Source organism: Tachysurus vachellii, chromosome 14 (genome assembly GCF_030014155.1).
Source record: "Tachysurus vachellii isolate PV-2020 chromosome 14, HZAU_Pvac_v1, whole genome shotgun sequence".
NCBI lineage: Eukaryota > Metazoa > Chordata > Actinopteri > Siluriformes > Bagridae > Tachysurus > Tachysurus vachellii.
In genome coordinates this window covers 24490202-24509110 of record NC_083473.1, presented here as the reverse complement: position 1 = coordinate 24509110, position 18909 = coordinate 24490202, and the positions used below count along the sequence as shown (strand labels likewise).

At 36.2% G+C, this 18909-nt stretch overlaps 1 protein-coding gene across 1 annotated transcript; it reads right to left on the bottom strand.

The window, feature by feature from the left end:
* Nucleotides 1-5680: 5680 nt before the first annotated feature.
* Nucleotides 5681-18909, bottom strand: tafa5b (TAFA chemokine like family member 5b). Its single transcript, XM_060887068.1, has 4 exons — nucleotides 18235-18909; nucleotides 11300-11449; nucleotides 6349-6476; nucleotides 5681-6265 (listed from the first exon to the last, which is right to left on the bottom strand). Exons 1-4 carry the CDS (start codon nucleotides 18323-18325, stop codon nucleotides 6257-6259), a joined length of 378 nt encoding a protein of 125 aa, XP_060743051.1. The 5' UTR covers nucleotides 18326-18909; the 3' UTR covers nucleotides 5681-6256.

The window sequence follows — 18909 nt, the reverse complement described above, 5'->3', positions numbered from 1 at the left end:
GTGCAGCAGCTTAAACTTGCTAGGATTTAGTCTTAGGTGATAATCCATAATCTATAATGAAATGTCTGCCATATATTCTGAAATATGACCAGAAACATGAGAATGAGTTTATTGTCATCAGTATAGCACCGGTACTGAAAAAAACGAATGTTAGTTCATTGACACAGTGAGAATAGAGGGAAAATAGAAGAGGACCAAGCCTTGTGGGACACCAGTGGAGAGTCTGCATGTCTGATAGTACTGTCCTCCAGGGTAGAAAGCAATGTTGGGATGTCATGCAATGTGGCAATGTATGTTAAGGTCAAGAAGGGTCAGACCATATGGTGGTTTAGCTGATCTAATTACATTAAGCTTCAAAAGAGTTTTTTGTTAAAATGTACTGCTAAAAAGACTGATACTGGAGATCTAGGAAAGGAAGATTGTATACAACATACAGTAATCTGAAAAAATTAGGACACCCCATTAAAGCCAAGCCTTTTAAATAGTTAATGTGGGCATTTTATCTTTATTTTAACAATACTGGAAGATTCAAGTAACATAACTGAATAAATAAAAGCAAAGAATTCTCTTTTTTAAATGATCTGTAAAATGTAATTTAAAAAAATATTTGTGAGGAAATAGTAAGGACATTTATTTACTTATAAAAGAGAGTTATAATATTTACTATATAATATTTGCTTATAATACAGAGTTTTCTCTTAATATCTGCATTGAGAATTGGGGGGAAACTTTCTTCAGGTTGATGTCAGAAGCTGGTAGATGGCTACAAGAAACATCTCATTGAGGTTATTTCATCCAATGGGGGAAACACTAGCTATTAACACACAGGGTGTACTAACCTTTCCTCAGATAAGTGAAAAGTTAAGTTTTTTTTTTTGTTTTTTTTTGCTTACAAGCAATTACACCACTTTCATCTACAGGAACAAATTAAAACAAGATCAGATGTTGACCTTTCTTTAAGAACATAATATTTAATGGCATGTCCCAATTTCTTCACATGATTGTATAAAAGAGAACTGACACCAGTTGCTGATATCTGAGGGGTCCAATATGATTTTTTTCAGATGGAAATAAACCTTGCATTCTTCAATACATTTTCCAAATGATAGCTACATCTTCTCCATTCTTGTAAGGCCATTCCAACTTTTTTCCGAAATATCCCCACAGTATACAGAAATGGAAAATGGTACACTAGAAATTTTAATAGGGCTTGCAATAGGATCTGTGGGTTCATTACTCCAGTTTACTTACTCAACTGACCATCTGGTCATGTACTTCTGATCTGTTCATCACTGGTGAGACACATTCAGGTATTGAGGAAGTGCCATTGTGAATTGCCAATCTCAGAAACACAGACATTCAATTTTGGTGGACATGGAAGGACATCTGCTTCAATGACACCCCCAGCTTCCACCCAAGCTGTGAGAGCTCTGCTTCTGCACTGGCTGGTTTAGTCTTTCAATGACTTTCTTCCTTGTGGCTCATCAATGAATTTACTACAATTCTTAATTTACTTACCACATTCAAAATTACACAGATGATTTGAAAATAAACTACTTGTTGATATCCTTGTATATTGACCCATTACCAAATGTAAATGAAAGAATGTGATGCTGCACAAGGTTTATTTATGGGAAACTAATTTTATCTGATTGGTATGTTCATCCAGTTTGTTTAATTGTTGGTACTCTATTGCAGTCATTACTCTAATGACCATTCTAAATTTGTTTGGAAACTGGTTGGTGCTTGCGAAAGGAAATGTCAGGAGTGGGAAGTAAAGAGGCACACAATGAACACATTAAATGGCCGCTAGGTGTGAAAGAGCATGTACATAGATCAATAACCTGAAATTATATGATTTAATATGACTTAAAAGTGTAGTTCTAATCCAAAATTAAATAAATAAATAAATCTCTCTTTATGCATTTATTATACTTCATAAATACAAGCTTGACTGTATATGTTCAATAGCATGCAGTTAACAAACAGTAACCTTCATAAAATTGTAAAATGTTTGTCAGCTGTACCTCTTTATTTCATCACACAACTAGAGCAGTGAAAAATAAGACATATTGTTTCCAGTGCACATCTCTGTAGGTATAGGAACCTTCTCAAGGACGGCTGATGTTCCACAGGGAAAGTGCTGTGTAATGGTGATGGGAGCATGTGATGGATGAGGTGTATGAAGGCTGGTTTTCCCCACGGTGTCTCTCTCTGTCTGCTCTGGGGTTAAATAGCATTCTGTCTTAGACTCGCTCACCCACCATGCAGAGACACACAGACATCACAAGCTAACAGAAAAAAACAGTGCCTGTTTTTATATTAAGTATTAATTATCATCAATTTCTACATTAAAATTAGACTTAAAATTAAATGAAAATTCTTGCATTTGCAACTGTTTCCATGGTAATGAGCTGGTTAATTAATAGATGAATTATATTATTTCCTAGAATTATAGTGCGGGTTGATCTGACTGCGTACATCTCCAGACTTAATGATACTGTAATTTTACTTCCTTTTTTGTTAGCATGTTTATTTTGAGCATGCTCGTCCTGGCCATTTTTGATGATAATAACATAAATAATATGGCTGAAACTGGACTTTACAGCAGTAAACAAGAATGTATTGTAGGCTATATGAATCTGTTTAAAGCAAAAGGATGCAGGATTTTACACTAGGAGGTTTTGTAAATTTGGTATTGTAAATCATCCATAGACAGAATAGTTAAAGGGTCTTAATGAAATCCAGAATGTGGTCCAAAAAATATAGTCTGGTCTCTATGGAAATGAATTATGATTCTCCTTTTCTAAAAGCATGCAAGTAAGAAATAAATGTTATTATAATCAAAATAGGTTCCTGTTTTCTTAAAGCTCATATATCTGTTTAGGAAAAGTTGGTAATGTGACATCAAGGAGGACGGTCATCAATCCTGGGTGTAATTATGTATAAAGCATTCAATTATATTTTGTTCTCTTAGCCCATTCACCTGAAAAAGCTGTGCTGATTTTTTATTTTGCAATTAACTTCCTCCAATTCTCATGTGCAGGAGGTGCTAATTGATTGACAGCATTTTGTCTATAAAGTACTGGAAAAATGTCACGTCAAGCTGTTTGGGTGACCTAAAGGGCTATTGCTTAGATTATTGAAGAGGGTAATTTATCATTCGCTGGTCTTTTTGTCCTGGGTGTCGTGCTGTCATGTTATTGTTAGCATCAGCGGTCAGCTGTCAGCCACGTCGCATTATCAAGCATTGAGGAGTGACACAGATGGCTGAACATGACCAGAGCCACAGAAAGATGTGTTGCAGCAGGAAAATATATATAAGATGTATAAGAAAATTAATACAGATGATTAAGACAGACAAAAATATTATGAAAATATTACAACAAATTGATTGTTGCCCTTTAAGATTGTTCAGGCTGTAAGCCAATTGCTTAAATAAGGTTCTACCTTTCTACAGAGTTCTCTGTTCTGATATACAAGAAACCAAATAGGAAGCAACTGAATATCCAAGAAAAACCTTCCTCAGACTTTTTGTCATCTGCGGCCATTTATTATATAAACCTGTCTAGTCAAATTTTCATAGAATTTTACATATAAAAACATACTCCACGAACATAAACCTCTCAAACGCCTACAAGCTGACAAAGGTCTTTATAGCAACATGCTTTAAGATTAATAACTGAATAATAAGCAAGAAATATTAAGGAGATCGTTTCTAAATGTGAAGTTTTTTCAGAACATCTGTGTCCCCAGTGAAAAATGAAGTCGGCAAGTTTGTGATTCAAATAAACCTCGTCTGAATGATTGTCCAATGTAGCAGGAGGATTACAACATTGTTTACAGATCATTTATCTTTAATACAACTGCTTGATGGACAATTATAGGGCTACACGGTGACACGGTGGCAGCTCTATTGAGTGGGACATTAATACAACCCATAAGGTAATGTGTGTGTACATCTCTGAAAAATGTATCTGCTCCGAGGCTCACTGCTATTCTTTAATTGTGCTCAGTCCAGGTGCAAAGTTGCCGGTCAGGTCATTATGTAAGCAGTGGCTTTTTTCATGCAAATTTATAATTGCTTCATAATTACCTGTAATTGCAGAGTTCTTTTCTGGTTTCCTCTTAAAACAAAATTTGCACTACAAAAAGCGTCCGGCTTTAGATTTTTCACAATTATACATACATCACTTTTAATCTCTCCATTCAATTCTAAAAAATTGTGTTTATTCAAAAGCACAGCTGAGACCTGGCCATTTATTATGATGTTCACTAAAGAGCAGTTGGATTCTGTTAACAGTTTGCATCTCATCATATTTTAGATGGTATTTCCTTATGAATAGAATATAGATTAAGGACACGTATATTGGACCAGTGAAGGTGATTTCTACCTAACTTGTAGTACAATACCAGTAATAGTTAAAACATTTTTTTGTTATCTTCAAGAATTTTTCTGGATTGGTCTGAATTACTTCAAAATACAGTTGGAAAATCTATTACAACATTCGAGAACATTTCTTCTGACTTGCTGGAAAAAGATGCATGATTAGTTTCATGAAAATTACAGCTTTACTGAACATTTTTGCCAAAACTCCTATTTGTCACTCCACAATAAGTGCCTCTTATCCATGCCTGATACTGGAGACAAGTAATGATATAATAAAGTTAAAGCAAGTTCCCAGGCAAGGTGATTATTGGTGTGTGTTTAGTGCAGCATATCTTAGGAAGGTCAAATTGAGGCGAAGTCATTTGCCAGCCTGCTAAGAAGTGACAAGATTACCATAATAGACTTCAGTTGGATTTCCTCTCCATGCACATTCTTACTCATCGTCCTAATCTTCATCCTTAATAGAAACAGGCAGAATGTAAATGAGGTTTTAACAGGAACTGGCCAAGTCTGTTTTTTTCCCATTTACCTTGTGGTTGAATGAGTAAGGCTTCTGTCATGTATATCATGTCAGGTTAAGATTATAATGTATGAGATCTTTTGTCTTTTGATCTCATGCGTTTTTGCAGGTTTAATATTGGCCTACTGTAGTATTAGTTGACCAGATTTAGTAATAAGTGAATAGTTATTACTTGTATTTGAAGAGCTTAATTAAATGGTACCTACACAAATTTTACTTAAGATGTTTGATTGATAAACAGACGCTAGCACTTCCCCAATCTCCAGTGTACATGGAAATTAATTAATTAAAGCCTATAAAGCATACAAGCCCTCACCACTTACATATAATCACTTGTAGGGATGGAACACTTCAAAATGGCCACAGCAGCAGTGTGTCAGTAATAGGAAGAGCTGTATAATGTATGCAGACTGTTAGTGATGTTAAATGAAGCTTGAAGCCTGGATGACAGCAGCCTCGGCATCTCCACAGACTCTGAACTCAGGGAAAAGTAGAGGACAAAAGAAAAAGCAGAACCTGATACAAAACTCACAGAGGCACTATCCTAATCCTAATCCATCCTAATATATGAGACTTTTTAGTGCTTTAATCTGATGACAGCTGTCATATGCTTTGGGTGTAAACATAAACAGTTTCCTTACAAAGGGCATCTACTGTGAGATTTATCTGTATTTTATTCAGTGCTGAAATAATAGGTTGTCAATATAATGCCTTTAGAGGAAGTAGAAGTCTACAGAGACAATTCATAATCTCATTTTTTATGGTTGTACACATGATCACATTTTAAATAAGCAAGTCTAGAAAATTACAACATAAGAAATATTAAATACATTCTGTGCCTTTGAAAAAAATATTTATTAGTCTTTGCCAAAGTTCCTTGTCACGTCATCAGCAGAATTGTTGCGTTTTCCAAACGTACCTGATTTATGTTCATTATGCAGCATGAGCACCAACTGATACATCCAATAAAGATGTGATAAGAATAAAAGTTATCCTTATTTCTCTTTGTGCCAACAGGTATATGTGTGTGTTCAGTGTATGTTTGTGAGTTTTTCTGTTTGCCTAGATGTGTGTTTATGTTCATCACTTGTAACTCACTTCACCAATATCCTTCCAAGTATGTGATGGCGTCCCAACAGTTTTTCTTTGGTCTGTAAAATCTTACATGACTGGAGAGAAAAATCCACAATCTTGCTCAGTCCAGCAGTATTTCTCAGAACGATCCATTATCCGCTATGTTGGGGCTTTTAATCCCCTTATTGATGGGTGGTTAAACAGACAAGAAAGTATTCATGTTAGCTGTAGCCATAGAGGATGTGGTGGAAGGTCTACATCCACAGCTAATGTCAGGATACCTAGGAAATTAGAAGAATTTTGTGATCTATCTTTATTGATATTAAGAGAGACAAAGAGCAGTAAAAAGAGGCCAGTAGCTTACTGTGGTAGTTTTCACTTTGCCTCCAGGCTGTACACATCTCCAACCTGATCTGTTTATTAACAAGTCACAGCCTTCGTCATCCAAGCAAGGCATCATCTCACACCACTGTCTGCTCCTCACAATATGAGCTGAAAACAAAAAAAAAAACAGTATGCATCACCAAGAATTACTCATTCAGACGGGTGACATATGAACAGAAAAGCTAGTGGCTCTGTTACACCAGCATGGTTTATGCCCATTTGTCCCCTCAGTGGAAAGGGTCAGTACAATATTATTCTGACTGATTAACATTTCTAACCTTGGAATAGACCCTTCCAGAATGATAACACCCCCATCCACAGGCCATGAGTGCTCACTGAATGGTTTGATAAGTACAATGATCAAAACTTTTGGCAAGATTGTACTAGATTTCTGCAAGATTTTGGACAGTTCTAGAGAATAACGTATAGACAAATGGTGTTCATCCATCCAGTGCAGATTAGAGATCTGTACAATCTATACTGTGGCACATTGAAGGTCTTTTGGTGGCTCCGTGATTAATCAAAACCTTTGAGAAATGTTCTGTCAATTTATCTTTCAATTTAATAATAAAATAATTTATCTTAGGCTGTATACAAATCCATACTGATGTAGAAGATAAAACTGATAATATTTGAGCATTTCATATAACAGAGATATAAAATTTAATTTAAAAAAATCTTATAAGTCCTTCTCAAAATTTTTAACCCATTTGCTCAACAGAAAAGCAATTTTTCCCGAGGTAAGTTTGTTTTATATGTAATCAGCCACAAATGTCTATTTATAATATATGGGGCATCCATGTATGTTCATTTGCATACCATGACATATTGTCCCTTAGAGAGAGAAGAATGAAGAAAATGAGGTGTGTGTGTGTGTGTGAGAGAGAGAGAGAGTGAGAGAGAGAGAGAGCGAGAGTAAGAGAGTGTGTGTGTGTGTGTGTGTGAGAGAGGGAGAGTGAGAGAGTAAGAGTGTGTGTGTGTGTGTGTGTGTGTGTGAGAGAGAGAGAGAGTGAGAGAGAGAGATAGAGAGAGAGAGAGAGAGAGAGAGAGAGAGCGAGAGTAAGAGAGTGTGTGTGTGTGTGTGTGTGAGAGAGAGAGAGAGAGCGAGAGTAAGAGAGTGTGTGTGTGTGTGTGTGTGTGTGTGTGTGTGAGAGAGAGAGAGAGAGAGAGAGAGAGAGAGAGAGAGAGAGAAATGAATGAATGAAATTAATCTGTTTGAGAATTAAAATAGAGAAATAAAACATATAAATAACAATTATGATACTGGCAAACATAGTAAATTGACTCAGATAATAAATTCTTTACTCAAAATTAAATGAAAGCAAAAATGTAGGTATTGCAGTCAGTATTCCTTTTGTTTTTATAGTTGATAATAAACTGCATCATTATTTATCCATAAATGTAATTAATGTAACTATTTTTATGTGATTAAACAATACTGACACATTTATTCTTCTTCCTCACACAGTCTTCAATCATTTCAAAGGCTTAGTAAACACTGCCATGAAATAGTAATTGTCCCCGAGATTTCATTTATTTTTGCATATTTGTTACACTAAATGGTTTTAAACACAGTTTTTAAATGGCCATTTAATTTTTTGAAAGAAAATGCTCTTGCAGCTGGTTGTTCCAGACTTAGCAGTGACAAAGCTTCTGAACTGGAGACAAGAGCTTCACATTGCTGTGGAGGAATAGAGCTAAATCTTCTTTACAGAATTGCTTTAATTCTGCCACAATGAGAAGCTTTCATGCATGAACTACCTGTTTAAGGTCCTGACTCACCTTCTCAATGGTATTTAAGCCACTCTAAAACCTTTATTTTCTTCTGTTTGCAATATCTAGAGGTGGAAACACTGGAATTTGTGTGTCCATGAAAATCGATCACTCCCCTAAAGGATTTTATTTGTTTTTATGAAGTAAAGAACAATTGTGTTTGTTCAGACAGATCAGAGTCTAATAGCCTCGACCTAAGTCTCTAATTACAGACCAACTTAACATCTGATGAAATTAGCATGAAGTAAAAAGCATGCCTTTATAATTATAGTATTATGTGATCATGTTACATTATTCAGCAGACACTTATCCATTTGAACTTTCTATGATTATACGCTATTTTCTTTTTCAGTCTCTTTCAAAAATATATTCTAACCCTAGTACATATAGGTCAGGATGCAAGAACACCTTTAAACTAAAAATATTACAGAGGAACAAGTACAATTTAAATGTAAAAACAACTTTAAAAGGAAAATCAAAAATGTCCCACAATCATGCCCCATTTTATTTTCACACAACCAGCGAAATCCACGATCTAGCACACATCGAACTGTGAACTTGTGTCCTGTTATTACAGTCTATTAGTTGGGTGCTGATATAAGAATGATTACTTTTTGTGAAATCCAACATATAATGTCAATAATTGTACCTGCAATCATTTCAGGACCAGATTGTATGCAATAAGTATGCAAATACAGCACTATCTGACTGCACCAGTACTGACTAATGGAGTGACAACAATCAACAAACACAAACAAACAAGTGCCAAAGAGCATCCTATTACCTCTCAGTGTGCAAAGGACTGAGTGCTACTCACAGACTGCTGCACTAATGAGCCAGCAGCAGATTCTCTGAGGTGTTGTGTGAAAAGTGCCACTCTTCTCATATACAACTGAATTATAGAAGGTGCAACATGTCTTTTTCATCTAAATCCAACCACAAAAACACACAAAACAAACGGAGATACTGGACCTACATCAGTGAGCATGTCTAAGATACCGTGTATAGTAGGGTTGATGCCAATTGATGTATTCTTACAATTTCTTACATAATTGTGGGTATCATTGATAAACATGTTAGTTTAGAAAAAGACAATGAGAAAAACACTGAGGACTTTCTTATTTAGCAAAGAGCAACCGCTCAAGTCAAATAAAATGACACAGACAAAGAAAGGAGTCTGTTTTCCTTTACTACTCCCCATGAGGCAAATGTGCTTTAATCAAGTATCTAATTAACTGAAGGAGTTTATACACTCCATTTTCACAGCATATCTATTATAAAAACAACATTATATATACTGTTCCATAAAATATAATATAAAGTATATTATAACATAGTCATCTTAAAATTCATCTTAAAGACATTTCTTGCAACATTGTGAAGTTTAATACGATCATTTGCACGGTGTATTACACTCAGTATACATTTCACACTGCAAATACTTTATCTTAGCAGAGATGGGTTTGTCAGACAGCGTTATATTTTGTAAATTAAACCAATTTTTTCAGATTAACTATGTCCTCTTTCTGCTGAAAAAGCTGTAAAAGTTGAGACAACAGCAAAACTGAGACATAAGAAACTGTAAGAGAATTTGTGTGAGTAGATTAAGGAAAAAATCTGGATTCAAATTAAATCCTGTGGGTCATGGACAGAGTTTTCAGAATATTTTCAGAAATATTTTTTGCCATCAGAATTGACTAGTGAGTAAACATGATACTCTTGTGAATTTGAAGACAATCTCCATCCACACGTATTAGGAGGTCCAGTCTAATATATTATTGGAACAGTGAATATAACATTTCAGTTTGTATTATGAATTCTATATAAATATACTAAATAATTTTTTTTTAAATGAATATATTAATACTTAAATAGTTAGTTTACATTTGACTAGTAAATTATCATATCCAACAGCAAATGTAGTAATAATCAACAATATACTTATTTTTTAAACCTAAGCAACATAAACAGTGTATCTTCAAACTACCAATAGGCTATTAAAGATGTACCACATACAGTTTATGATTATTAACCTTAATATCTCTTCTTTAGTTTGATCTATGCCTGTAATTTGTATTGTTATCTTCAATAAAAGAGAAAAAAAACCACTTACTCATGCTCATTCCCTTGAGCTAAATAAAATCAACACTATGTTTCAAAGTAGCTAAAGTGACTATAAATGAAGTGTATTGTTAATTTTCTAGTATTTCACACTGTATCTACTAAACCAAAAAAATACTGAGAAGAGGATAATATAAGTTGGCCTTTGGCAGTATTGTCTTTGTTGACCAACAGTCTAATTATCATCTTTTTAACTATGCTTTGTTGGATACTGAGGGCCTTTGGCTATCATATATATCACCTTTCATGTGTGACTGGAAAGTAGCTCACTTTCCAACAGTAAGGATTGTTTACATGGTGCCAAGCAATCTCTTGGCTGAACATGTCAGAAAGGCCTGGCACAGTGACAACAGAGGTATCTTTTATTCCTTTGACTTCAAAGTCTTTCCGATCACAAGGATGGGAAAGAGTCAAAGGATACAAATAAACAGTATACATTGTTCAGTCACTCTGAAGAGCTATCATTTAATCCAGTGTGGAGATCACAAGGCCAGCAATCTGGCTTCAAGCTACAGTGTTTGTCTGACAATAGTATCTATTCATCCTGTTTCACCCTGCACAGAAATCAATAGCATCATCCTGTCATGTTGTGAGACAGAGAAAAAGGCAGATGACTGAAAATGAATTGTGTGGTTAATATGAGGTTATCTTTATGAAATGTGATCTGTAAGAGAATAATTAAGCATGAAAAGAATAGATTTTAAGTTGTGCTGCATTAAATTTCTCCAAATTTAATATCTAAAAGACATAGCACAAGTACCACAAGTCCTTCAGATCACAATCTAAACCTCATGCTCTCAAGATCCTGCTTTCCCAAGCATCCAGCGCCTTGACTGATGTCTTGCACAGGTGGCCCCAATTCAAAAAGAGATAGTGATGAAACTCATAGCAATAGTCATAATCCTATGAGTAATGCTTCATACAGCCTATTGGTGAGCAGACAGTATAATCTCTAGGATCAGACGCCACTCTGGTGTGCTCCATTGGGTTCCCATACAGTGGCACCAATGCTTGGATGAATGCCGCCTGGCTCTTACCATCTACGCATGCCGGGCTGGCTCTGGTTGTCCCGGCAATCTGGCCTTTCCTGCAGGCACACCTGGCTGTCTGCCGTGCGATGGTCCTCCTTGGCTGGCTGCTGTCTCGGTCTAGTGTGACAATTTCACATGTGCCTGCTGCCAGCTGACCTGAATTAAAAAGACAAAAGGCATGGAAAAATTACATCCTTTGTTCAGTGTGGTGTCCCATTGTATTTAGATGTTTATAAATGTCCCTGTTAGGAATAGCTGGTAAGGTTAGAAATTGTCCTGTTTGCTAGATTTAATGAAGATATATATGATGATTTGATAGAGATGAAGGTTTTGCATGCTTTTTGCAGTCCGTAATTTTGAAATCCATGCCTTTCAGCTCTTTCAGGGCAGAATGCAATAGTTTATAATATTAAGACATATGAATTTATAGTCCTAGACACTACATATGTACGCTTCTGGCAATATTCCGATGAAGAATAACAATAAAACAAAAGCAATCAGCAGTCTAAACCAATGATATATGACAGTTAAATCATTTGCTAATCCAATCCATTTTTGAAGATATATACACAATATATATATATATAAATCGCAATCAGCTTGTTCCAAACAATGACGAGCTGTTTCACATTAGCCTGACAGGCTCTTATGTTTCTGCAAAAGTCCTTTTGACATCTATACAATGATCAAGTATGTGGCCACAATGTAAATATCCTTATCGTGTTCTACCAAATCCCCAAAGGAATTCTCACACAAGCTATTAAGATATAAGGTTTTTTAGATGTTGACAAATATATTGGTAATTTCCTGAGTGCATGAGTTTAAAAACTTGTTAATTTCCAAAATACATTCAGCCCCACAAGCAAATATCTCACATACTTTACCACCCCATTCTCAGACTCAATGACTCATCAGAATGCAAAAAAATCCCTTATTAAACCCCATATTTCAAGCTACAGTTAAAATAGAAGTAGCAGAAGAAACATTGCTGGGCTTCTCAAAGATACCATAAAAAACTGAAGCAGGTCCTCCAGACAACCCTTTTTGCAAGCCGCTCATCATAAAATCTGAAAGTACTTTCACGCCAATCTATTTCTCCCAGCTGAGCTGCTTGAGCGCTTTAGTGATTACTGGAACATTTTCAACAGTGATTTGATTCTCTTTTTTCACTTACCACCTCCCCCTCTCCATCACCCACACGTTTCAGCTCTTCTTCCCAAATAGTTTTCAAATTTATTGTACTGTTCTCTTAAAAATATTGAGTGTCCTTGATATTACTAGTTTTACACTACAGTCCTCCGGTGTCTACTGGATTACAAATATTAATATGTTAATTGTTTATTGTATCTGATAAAAATGCTAAAAAACTAAACTGACTGTCATAAAGTCTTCATTCAAGAAATCCCCAAACCAGCAGCTTCAGTCTGGCTTATTGTCATCGACCTGCAAATTAAGTAAAACATCACAAATCATTGGAAATATTTTATCCATTTCCTAAATATAGGACACAAGGAAAGATTAAACATTTTCATACTGGTTTTAAGATGAAAATGTGGAGAGAAAAAGGCTATGAGGCCTTTTTAAAAATTATGGAACAAAACATCAAACCATTTATTTTCTATACTGTTTATTCTACACAGGGTCTTAGGGAGCATGGAGGACGTTAAATAGGACACAACTACACACATGCTACAAGCAAATTAGAGATGTCAATCATGCATGTCTTTGGACTGGAGCAGAAAACCAGTGTAACCAGGAGAAACCAGCAAAGCATGGCACTTTACCTGAGGTAACTAACACTGTATTGCATGTTGTGATAACCAGCAATATTGGCAAAGCTAAAAACTACATTTATGTTTACGGCATTTGGTGGTCACCCTTATCCAGAGCAATGTACAAAAGTGCTTTTAAGTCTCTATAACCACTGGTTCACTAGGTTACATACCATCAGCCTAAATCTCTGTTTGGAAAACTTTTACAAAGAAATACATAAAATAAACAGGGAAAATAAGAGCTAGTTGAAGAGTTTTAGGAAGATGAAGGTCTTTAATCGTCGTTTGAAGACAGTCAGTGACTCAGGTGTTCGGACATCTAGAGGAAGTTCATCCCACAACCTCGGTGCAGAACAGAAACGAGTCTTGTTGTATACTTACCTCTTACCCTGAGAGACGGTGGGACCAGTGGAGCAGTGCTGTAGATCTGAGGGTGTGAGGTGCAGTGTGAGGAGTGATGAGGGCTTTGAGGTAAGAGGGAGATGATCTGGTTCTTGCTTTGTAGGAAAGCGTCAGTGTTTTGAATCTGATGTGTTCAGCTACAGGAGCCAGTGGAGGAGAGCAGCAGGGTGGTGATGTGGAGAACTTAGACAGGCTAAAAACAAGCCATGCAGCTGCATTCTGGATCATTTGCAGAAGACAAATTGTGTTCATAGGTAGACCTGACAGAGAGAGCTGCAGAAGTCCAGTCTCCAAATGACAAGAGACTGAACAAGTACCTGAGCAGCCTGTGTGGAGAAAAATGGCCGAATCCTTCTGATGTTGTAGAGAAGAAAAGTACATGAGCATGACACGTTAAAAACATGTGTGGGAAAGGACAGCTTATTGTCCGTTGATTACCACAAGGTTGCAAATTGTGGCCAAAGGAGAACTCAGATCGTTGTGTATATTGCAAGATCCTGACCTGGGGATGAATCACCTATAATGACCAGCAGTTCAGATTTACTGGGATTGAGTTTCAGATGATTAGCCATCATCCAAGATGATATATCTGCCAGAAATGCTGTGGTATCTGAGGGACGGAAGGAAAAGATAGGTTGAGAGTCATCAGCATAGCAATGGTAATAGAACCCATGTGAGGATATAACTTTTCCAGAGTGAGTCTAGTGTGAGAAAAGGAGAGGACCATGTACTGAGCCCTGGGGGACACCAGTGGAGAGTCTGTGTGGAGCAGATGCCGTTCTCCTCCATATTACCTTATGAATGACCTTCTAGGTGGGAAGCAAACAATTCCCATGCTGATCCAGGATTTCTAAGACTCCTAAGGATGAACAACAGAGTCCTAATTTCTAAGAAGCAGGATAACACATTTTTACAAGATTCCAGTCTTTATAATGGGTTGGAATTATATTTCAGCATTTGCCTGTATTTCTGTAGATAATTTTTTTCTTCATTTGGATGATTTTTGGGTGTATATGGCTTTATAGATGATGAGGCTATTGTGTTGTTGTGAAGTGCAGTATATAGTTTGATACAGACAATCAGTCTTTAAGGGTTTTTTGTGAAAATCCCCCAGTGCTTCAAACATAACATTAGCAAAACAACTGAAATCTATTTTCTCTTTCTTTCTGAGATTATCATAGACGGTAAAATTTTCAGCCCCATAATAAAAATAATTCAGTAATCTCAGACCAAAATAGGCCCTAATGACAGAGGCCTAAAGGGTGCTGGAGTGCATGGAGCCATTCATGGAGCTTCATCAACATGCTGCCAGTGAATCATGGTCCTGTGGTGAATCAATTCAGACTTCAAGCACTCCTCCTTTAATACCTTGTGCATTCATTCGGCTCAAGCCTGGCCTGCGTTACAGGACAAACACAACAGCTCCCTCGTTTTCTTTCTCTGGGGTCCACTACTCTGTTTACGCTATCCCTTCTTCCCAGTAGGGGAGTAGAACTTAACAAACAAGCATCAGAATGATTTGCAAGAAACTTTCTTTTTCTTGTCTGTTCTCTAGTTTTGGTTTGACACGTGTGCAAGAAACTTTTATAGAATGACACTTAGGCTTGCTAAGTAGCCCAATTCAAGATGGATTATAAGTAATCTCTGTCTGTGTGAATGGTCTTTGTGACAGTAAAATGTCTGCTGTGTCTGAGATCTCAGAGAGTTCTTTTTCCTGAATCTCTTGCATACTTCAATGCATACCTCAGTCTGGTGTTTTAGGGATGAAAGAGCTGCCAACCACGCATCTCAGAGCGGGAGAGTGTGCTGCTTCTCCTGATCTGAAATTCAAAAGCCATCCTTTACACTCTGTCAGAAAAGTGATGGAGTGAAAAGTGAATCTAGCATCAGGAGACCAGGAATGGACACTGAAGAATGCACCACTAGGTTATCCGCATTCCGCTGCAATTACAATTCATGTAGTCATACTACACGATGAATTAGATCTGGGTATATATGTTATTTGTAACATCCATATAAAATCCTTTTGAATCAACCACCAACCGTGTAATATTTGTTCTTAACAAATAAATAATAAATCCTTGTGTTTTCAATCAACTAAGTCTTTTAAATAATTAAATAAGCACCTAAAATTTTCTAATGTCATCTGTCATAGCCTTAAAATGAGGAAGAAAACAGTGCAAAATAGTATATCTTAATCCCCAATCCTTTCTGCATCTTTTCTCTTTTCTCTGGAGATTGGTGAGACAAGTTGGTGATGGAAATGAAGATGCCAGCTGCTCATTGGAGCATGCAACATTCATTAGCCAGTCACTGGCACCAGTGCCAAACCAGTTGGGCCAAGCCTCTATGTTTTTGCCAGGTCTTCTGCTCTGTCCAATCAGTCTTACAGCATGGTAAATACTTTAAAAAAAAAAAAAAATTAAAACTTTAAAAAAAAACATGATTACTCATGTAATATGTCAGGTGTCTGTTTTTAATTATTTTATAAATACTAGATATGATAAACTGCTGACCTTGTTTTTACAATGGTGATATAAATATATATATATATATATATATATATATATATATATATATATATATATATATATATATATATATATATATATAAATTGCAGTCTTCAATTGGCTCCTTCATTTATGATATATTAGAGTTTTTACCGCAACTCGTCTCTCTACATGGCAACATCAGTGACAATGTTGTTGTTTCAAGAATTGTCTAATGCCAATTTTTATCCTTTATATAAGATATATATCCATTATAAATATTCTATATATCACATAATACTTTACAGACCCCCACTCCGCCAGCATTAAATCTGAACTGTAATAAAAATATATCCTTCTTAAAGACATTAGCTCAAGAAGCCAGCTGTTCAATAATCCTTGTACTGGCTATTTAGAAGCCTGTAGTTATTTACTGAGTGAAGAAGCTCTGTCATTTTAACAAAAATGTTAACTACAAATTCAGGCTCAGGTTGATGTGGGAGAAGGCAATTTTATCAATACCAAAAACATCATTTACAATGCTCACTCACAGCTGCCAGGGTTTCAAAGCTGTAAACGTGTATTTATTGAGAGTGTATTTATGGTTGTAATCCTGTATCTATTTAATAGCTTACTACGTACCTGAATATCCATGTTAAATTTCCATTTCACGTTTTTAGGTAATCTGGGGGTCTTTTTGGTATTTTAACATATTAAATATTTGGGAATCCCAATATCAAAATCGAGGTATGACACATGGTATGCCATGGAGAGGATGGATTTCCTCATCATGTCGTCTGAGGTACTTTGTACCCCTTTTCGTCATTGTTCCTTCTTGCTTTCTCAGCTAGGGAATTATATCCAGATTCATGTAAAGCCAATGTGGAACAGTGTCTATTGTTAGAATTGCGATATAAATACATTTGAATTTAAATGAAATGTTTAGAATTTTATAGTGACAACTGTTTACATCTCCTGGTTACCGTTAGAATTGGTGGTTACTGTATATGTAATTGAATAACGCTACAGTATTAATTCCACTTTTCCGTGCTAGTAAATATTTACATTCTATTCATACAGCACAGAAATCCTACATACTGTATCCAGGATTTAAGCACATTTTATAAAATATTGCCTCAGATATGTGTTAAACATATTTAAGAAGGGACATAATTTTCATTTAAATCCATCTTTATTTGTTGTAATAAAGTGTGATAGATGGAGTCATGGGCCACACCAACCAAATGTGGAAACTGTGGAATGTAGGTAATCTGGCCCATGATTAAAGGGATATTTATTACTTCTGAACTCATTTAGCCAGCACACAGACAGCAGTTGTGTGTGTAAAAATGGCCCAAAATATACTAAATATTTATTAACCAAAATAATTTATTGGGTAAATTAAAACTTTTCACTTGCCAACATGACTTCTTAAATATATAAGGGATTTGAAAAATGTGAGCTAAACTACAAGCTTGGCAAACGAGCCTAGTTCCACCACCCAGCATCACTTAGTGTGAGCAAAATGAGAGGTGCTTTAGTAAATGCCAAATATTACTTTGCTGAATTTACTGTTTGCCTTTTCTGATTTTATAAAACTTAAAGATATGCATTACCCAATTATATTTAAGAACTGACCCGTAACCATACTGTTGTATGGTACCATATTTACTGTTGTAACCATATTTACATTTGATGGTTTCACATACAGCACAAGCTTCTATATGCACTTATACCTTCCAAACAAAATCCGTGTCAGTGGTTATTCTACGGCCTGAGCACCAGTATCACCAATACTGCTTTCTAATTAATTCATCATCTATTATAATAAAGGGTCAACTCAGGGTCAACTGTGTGTGTTATTCAGTGTTCATAAGGGCTGGATGAACTAAATATATGTTAGAAGCCACTGGATGCTCATCCAGGAGACCTGTGATAATATTAATGCATATAATAAAAGACAATATTCTGTGCCACGGACATGGCAGACATCAGGGTCTGGTTACTTTAATACAACAAACACACATTTTTGCAGTGTTCAATGGCCTATGAACTATGTTTTATTAATAGAAAATACATTCTATCCTTTAAATTTAAGTACATTGAATAAGGAGGAAATGTGCAATATTGCAGTTTATTACAGAATCTTTCCACATAAGACGTTTAAGACAGATGTTTATTATTGATCACGTTTATTAATGCAGTGATTATATTGCAGTGTAAGAGTAGAGTTAGTGTGTAGTTTATAGATCAGTTGCTTGTGCCAGTTTAATTTACCTTCACGCAGAGCGCGCGCCTGGAAGAAGAGGATAAGGAGAAGGGCCGAAGCCGCGGCCGCGAGCGCGCAAACCGCACGCACGAGCTGCATGTCCGCTCTGTCTGACCACCGGAAACGCGTTACAGCCGAGAATCCATATCGTCTCAGTGCGACATCTTCGCAATGCACGAAGGAAATGGGAAAAGGGGATTAAAATTATTCCTTATGTGTAGGAGAAAAAATGAATGCCACCGTCGCAACCTTTGCTCACGAAGGACCGAAGCTTCATGCAGCGAAACGCTCACAGAAAAAAAAAGTTCAGGCGCCGCAACGAACAAACCTCAATGCTAGGAATAATTACAAAAGACAAGTGACTTAAATCGTCCTTAGTAGCCCAGACATCGGTATCAGTTTCTCTGTAAACTCTCAAAACGGTCCACGGTTTAAAAAAAGAACACGGTGTCACCAAGTGAGAACAAAACCAGCTCCTTTAGATGCTTTTGGTCTCTTCAGCAACTCCGCAAATTGCTCACGAGCGCATTGCTCGTCTTCACCTTCTCAAGTGAAGAAACAAGTCTTCCTCATCCTTTAAAGGAGAGAACATACTTCATATATATCCGATATTGTATTGCAGAGCTCTCTAGGTTATTACTGTAATGCGCTTGTTCCTGGAGAGACTCCCGCTGCCCTGTGCG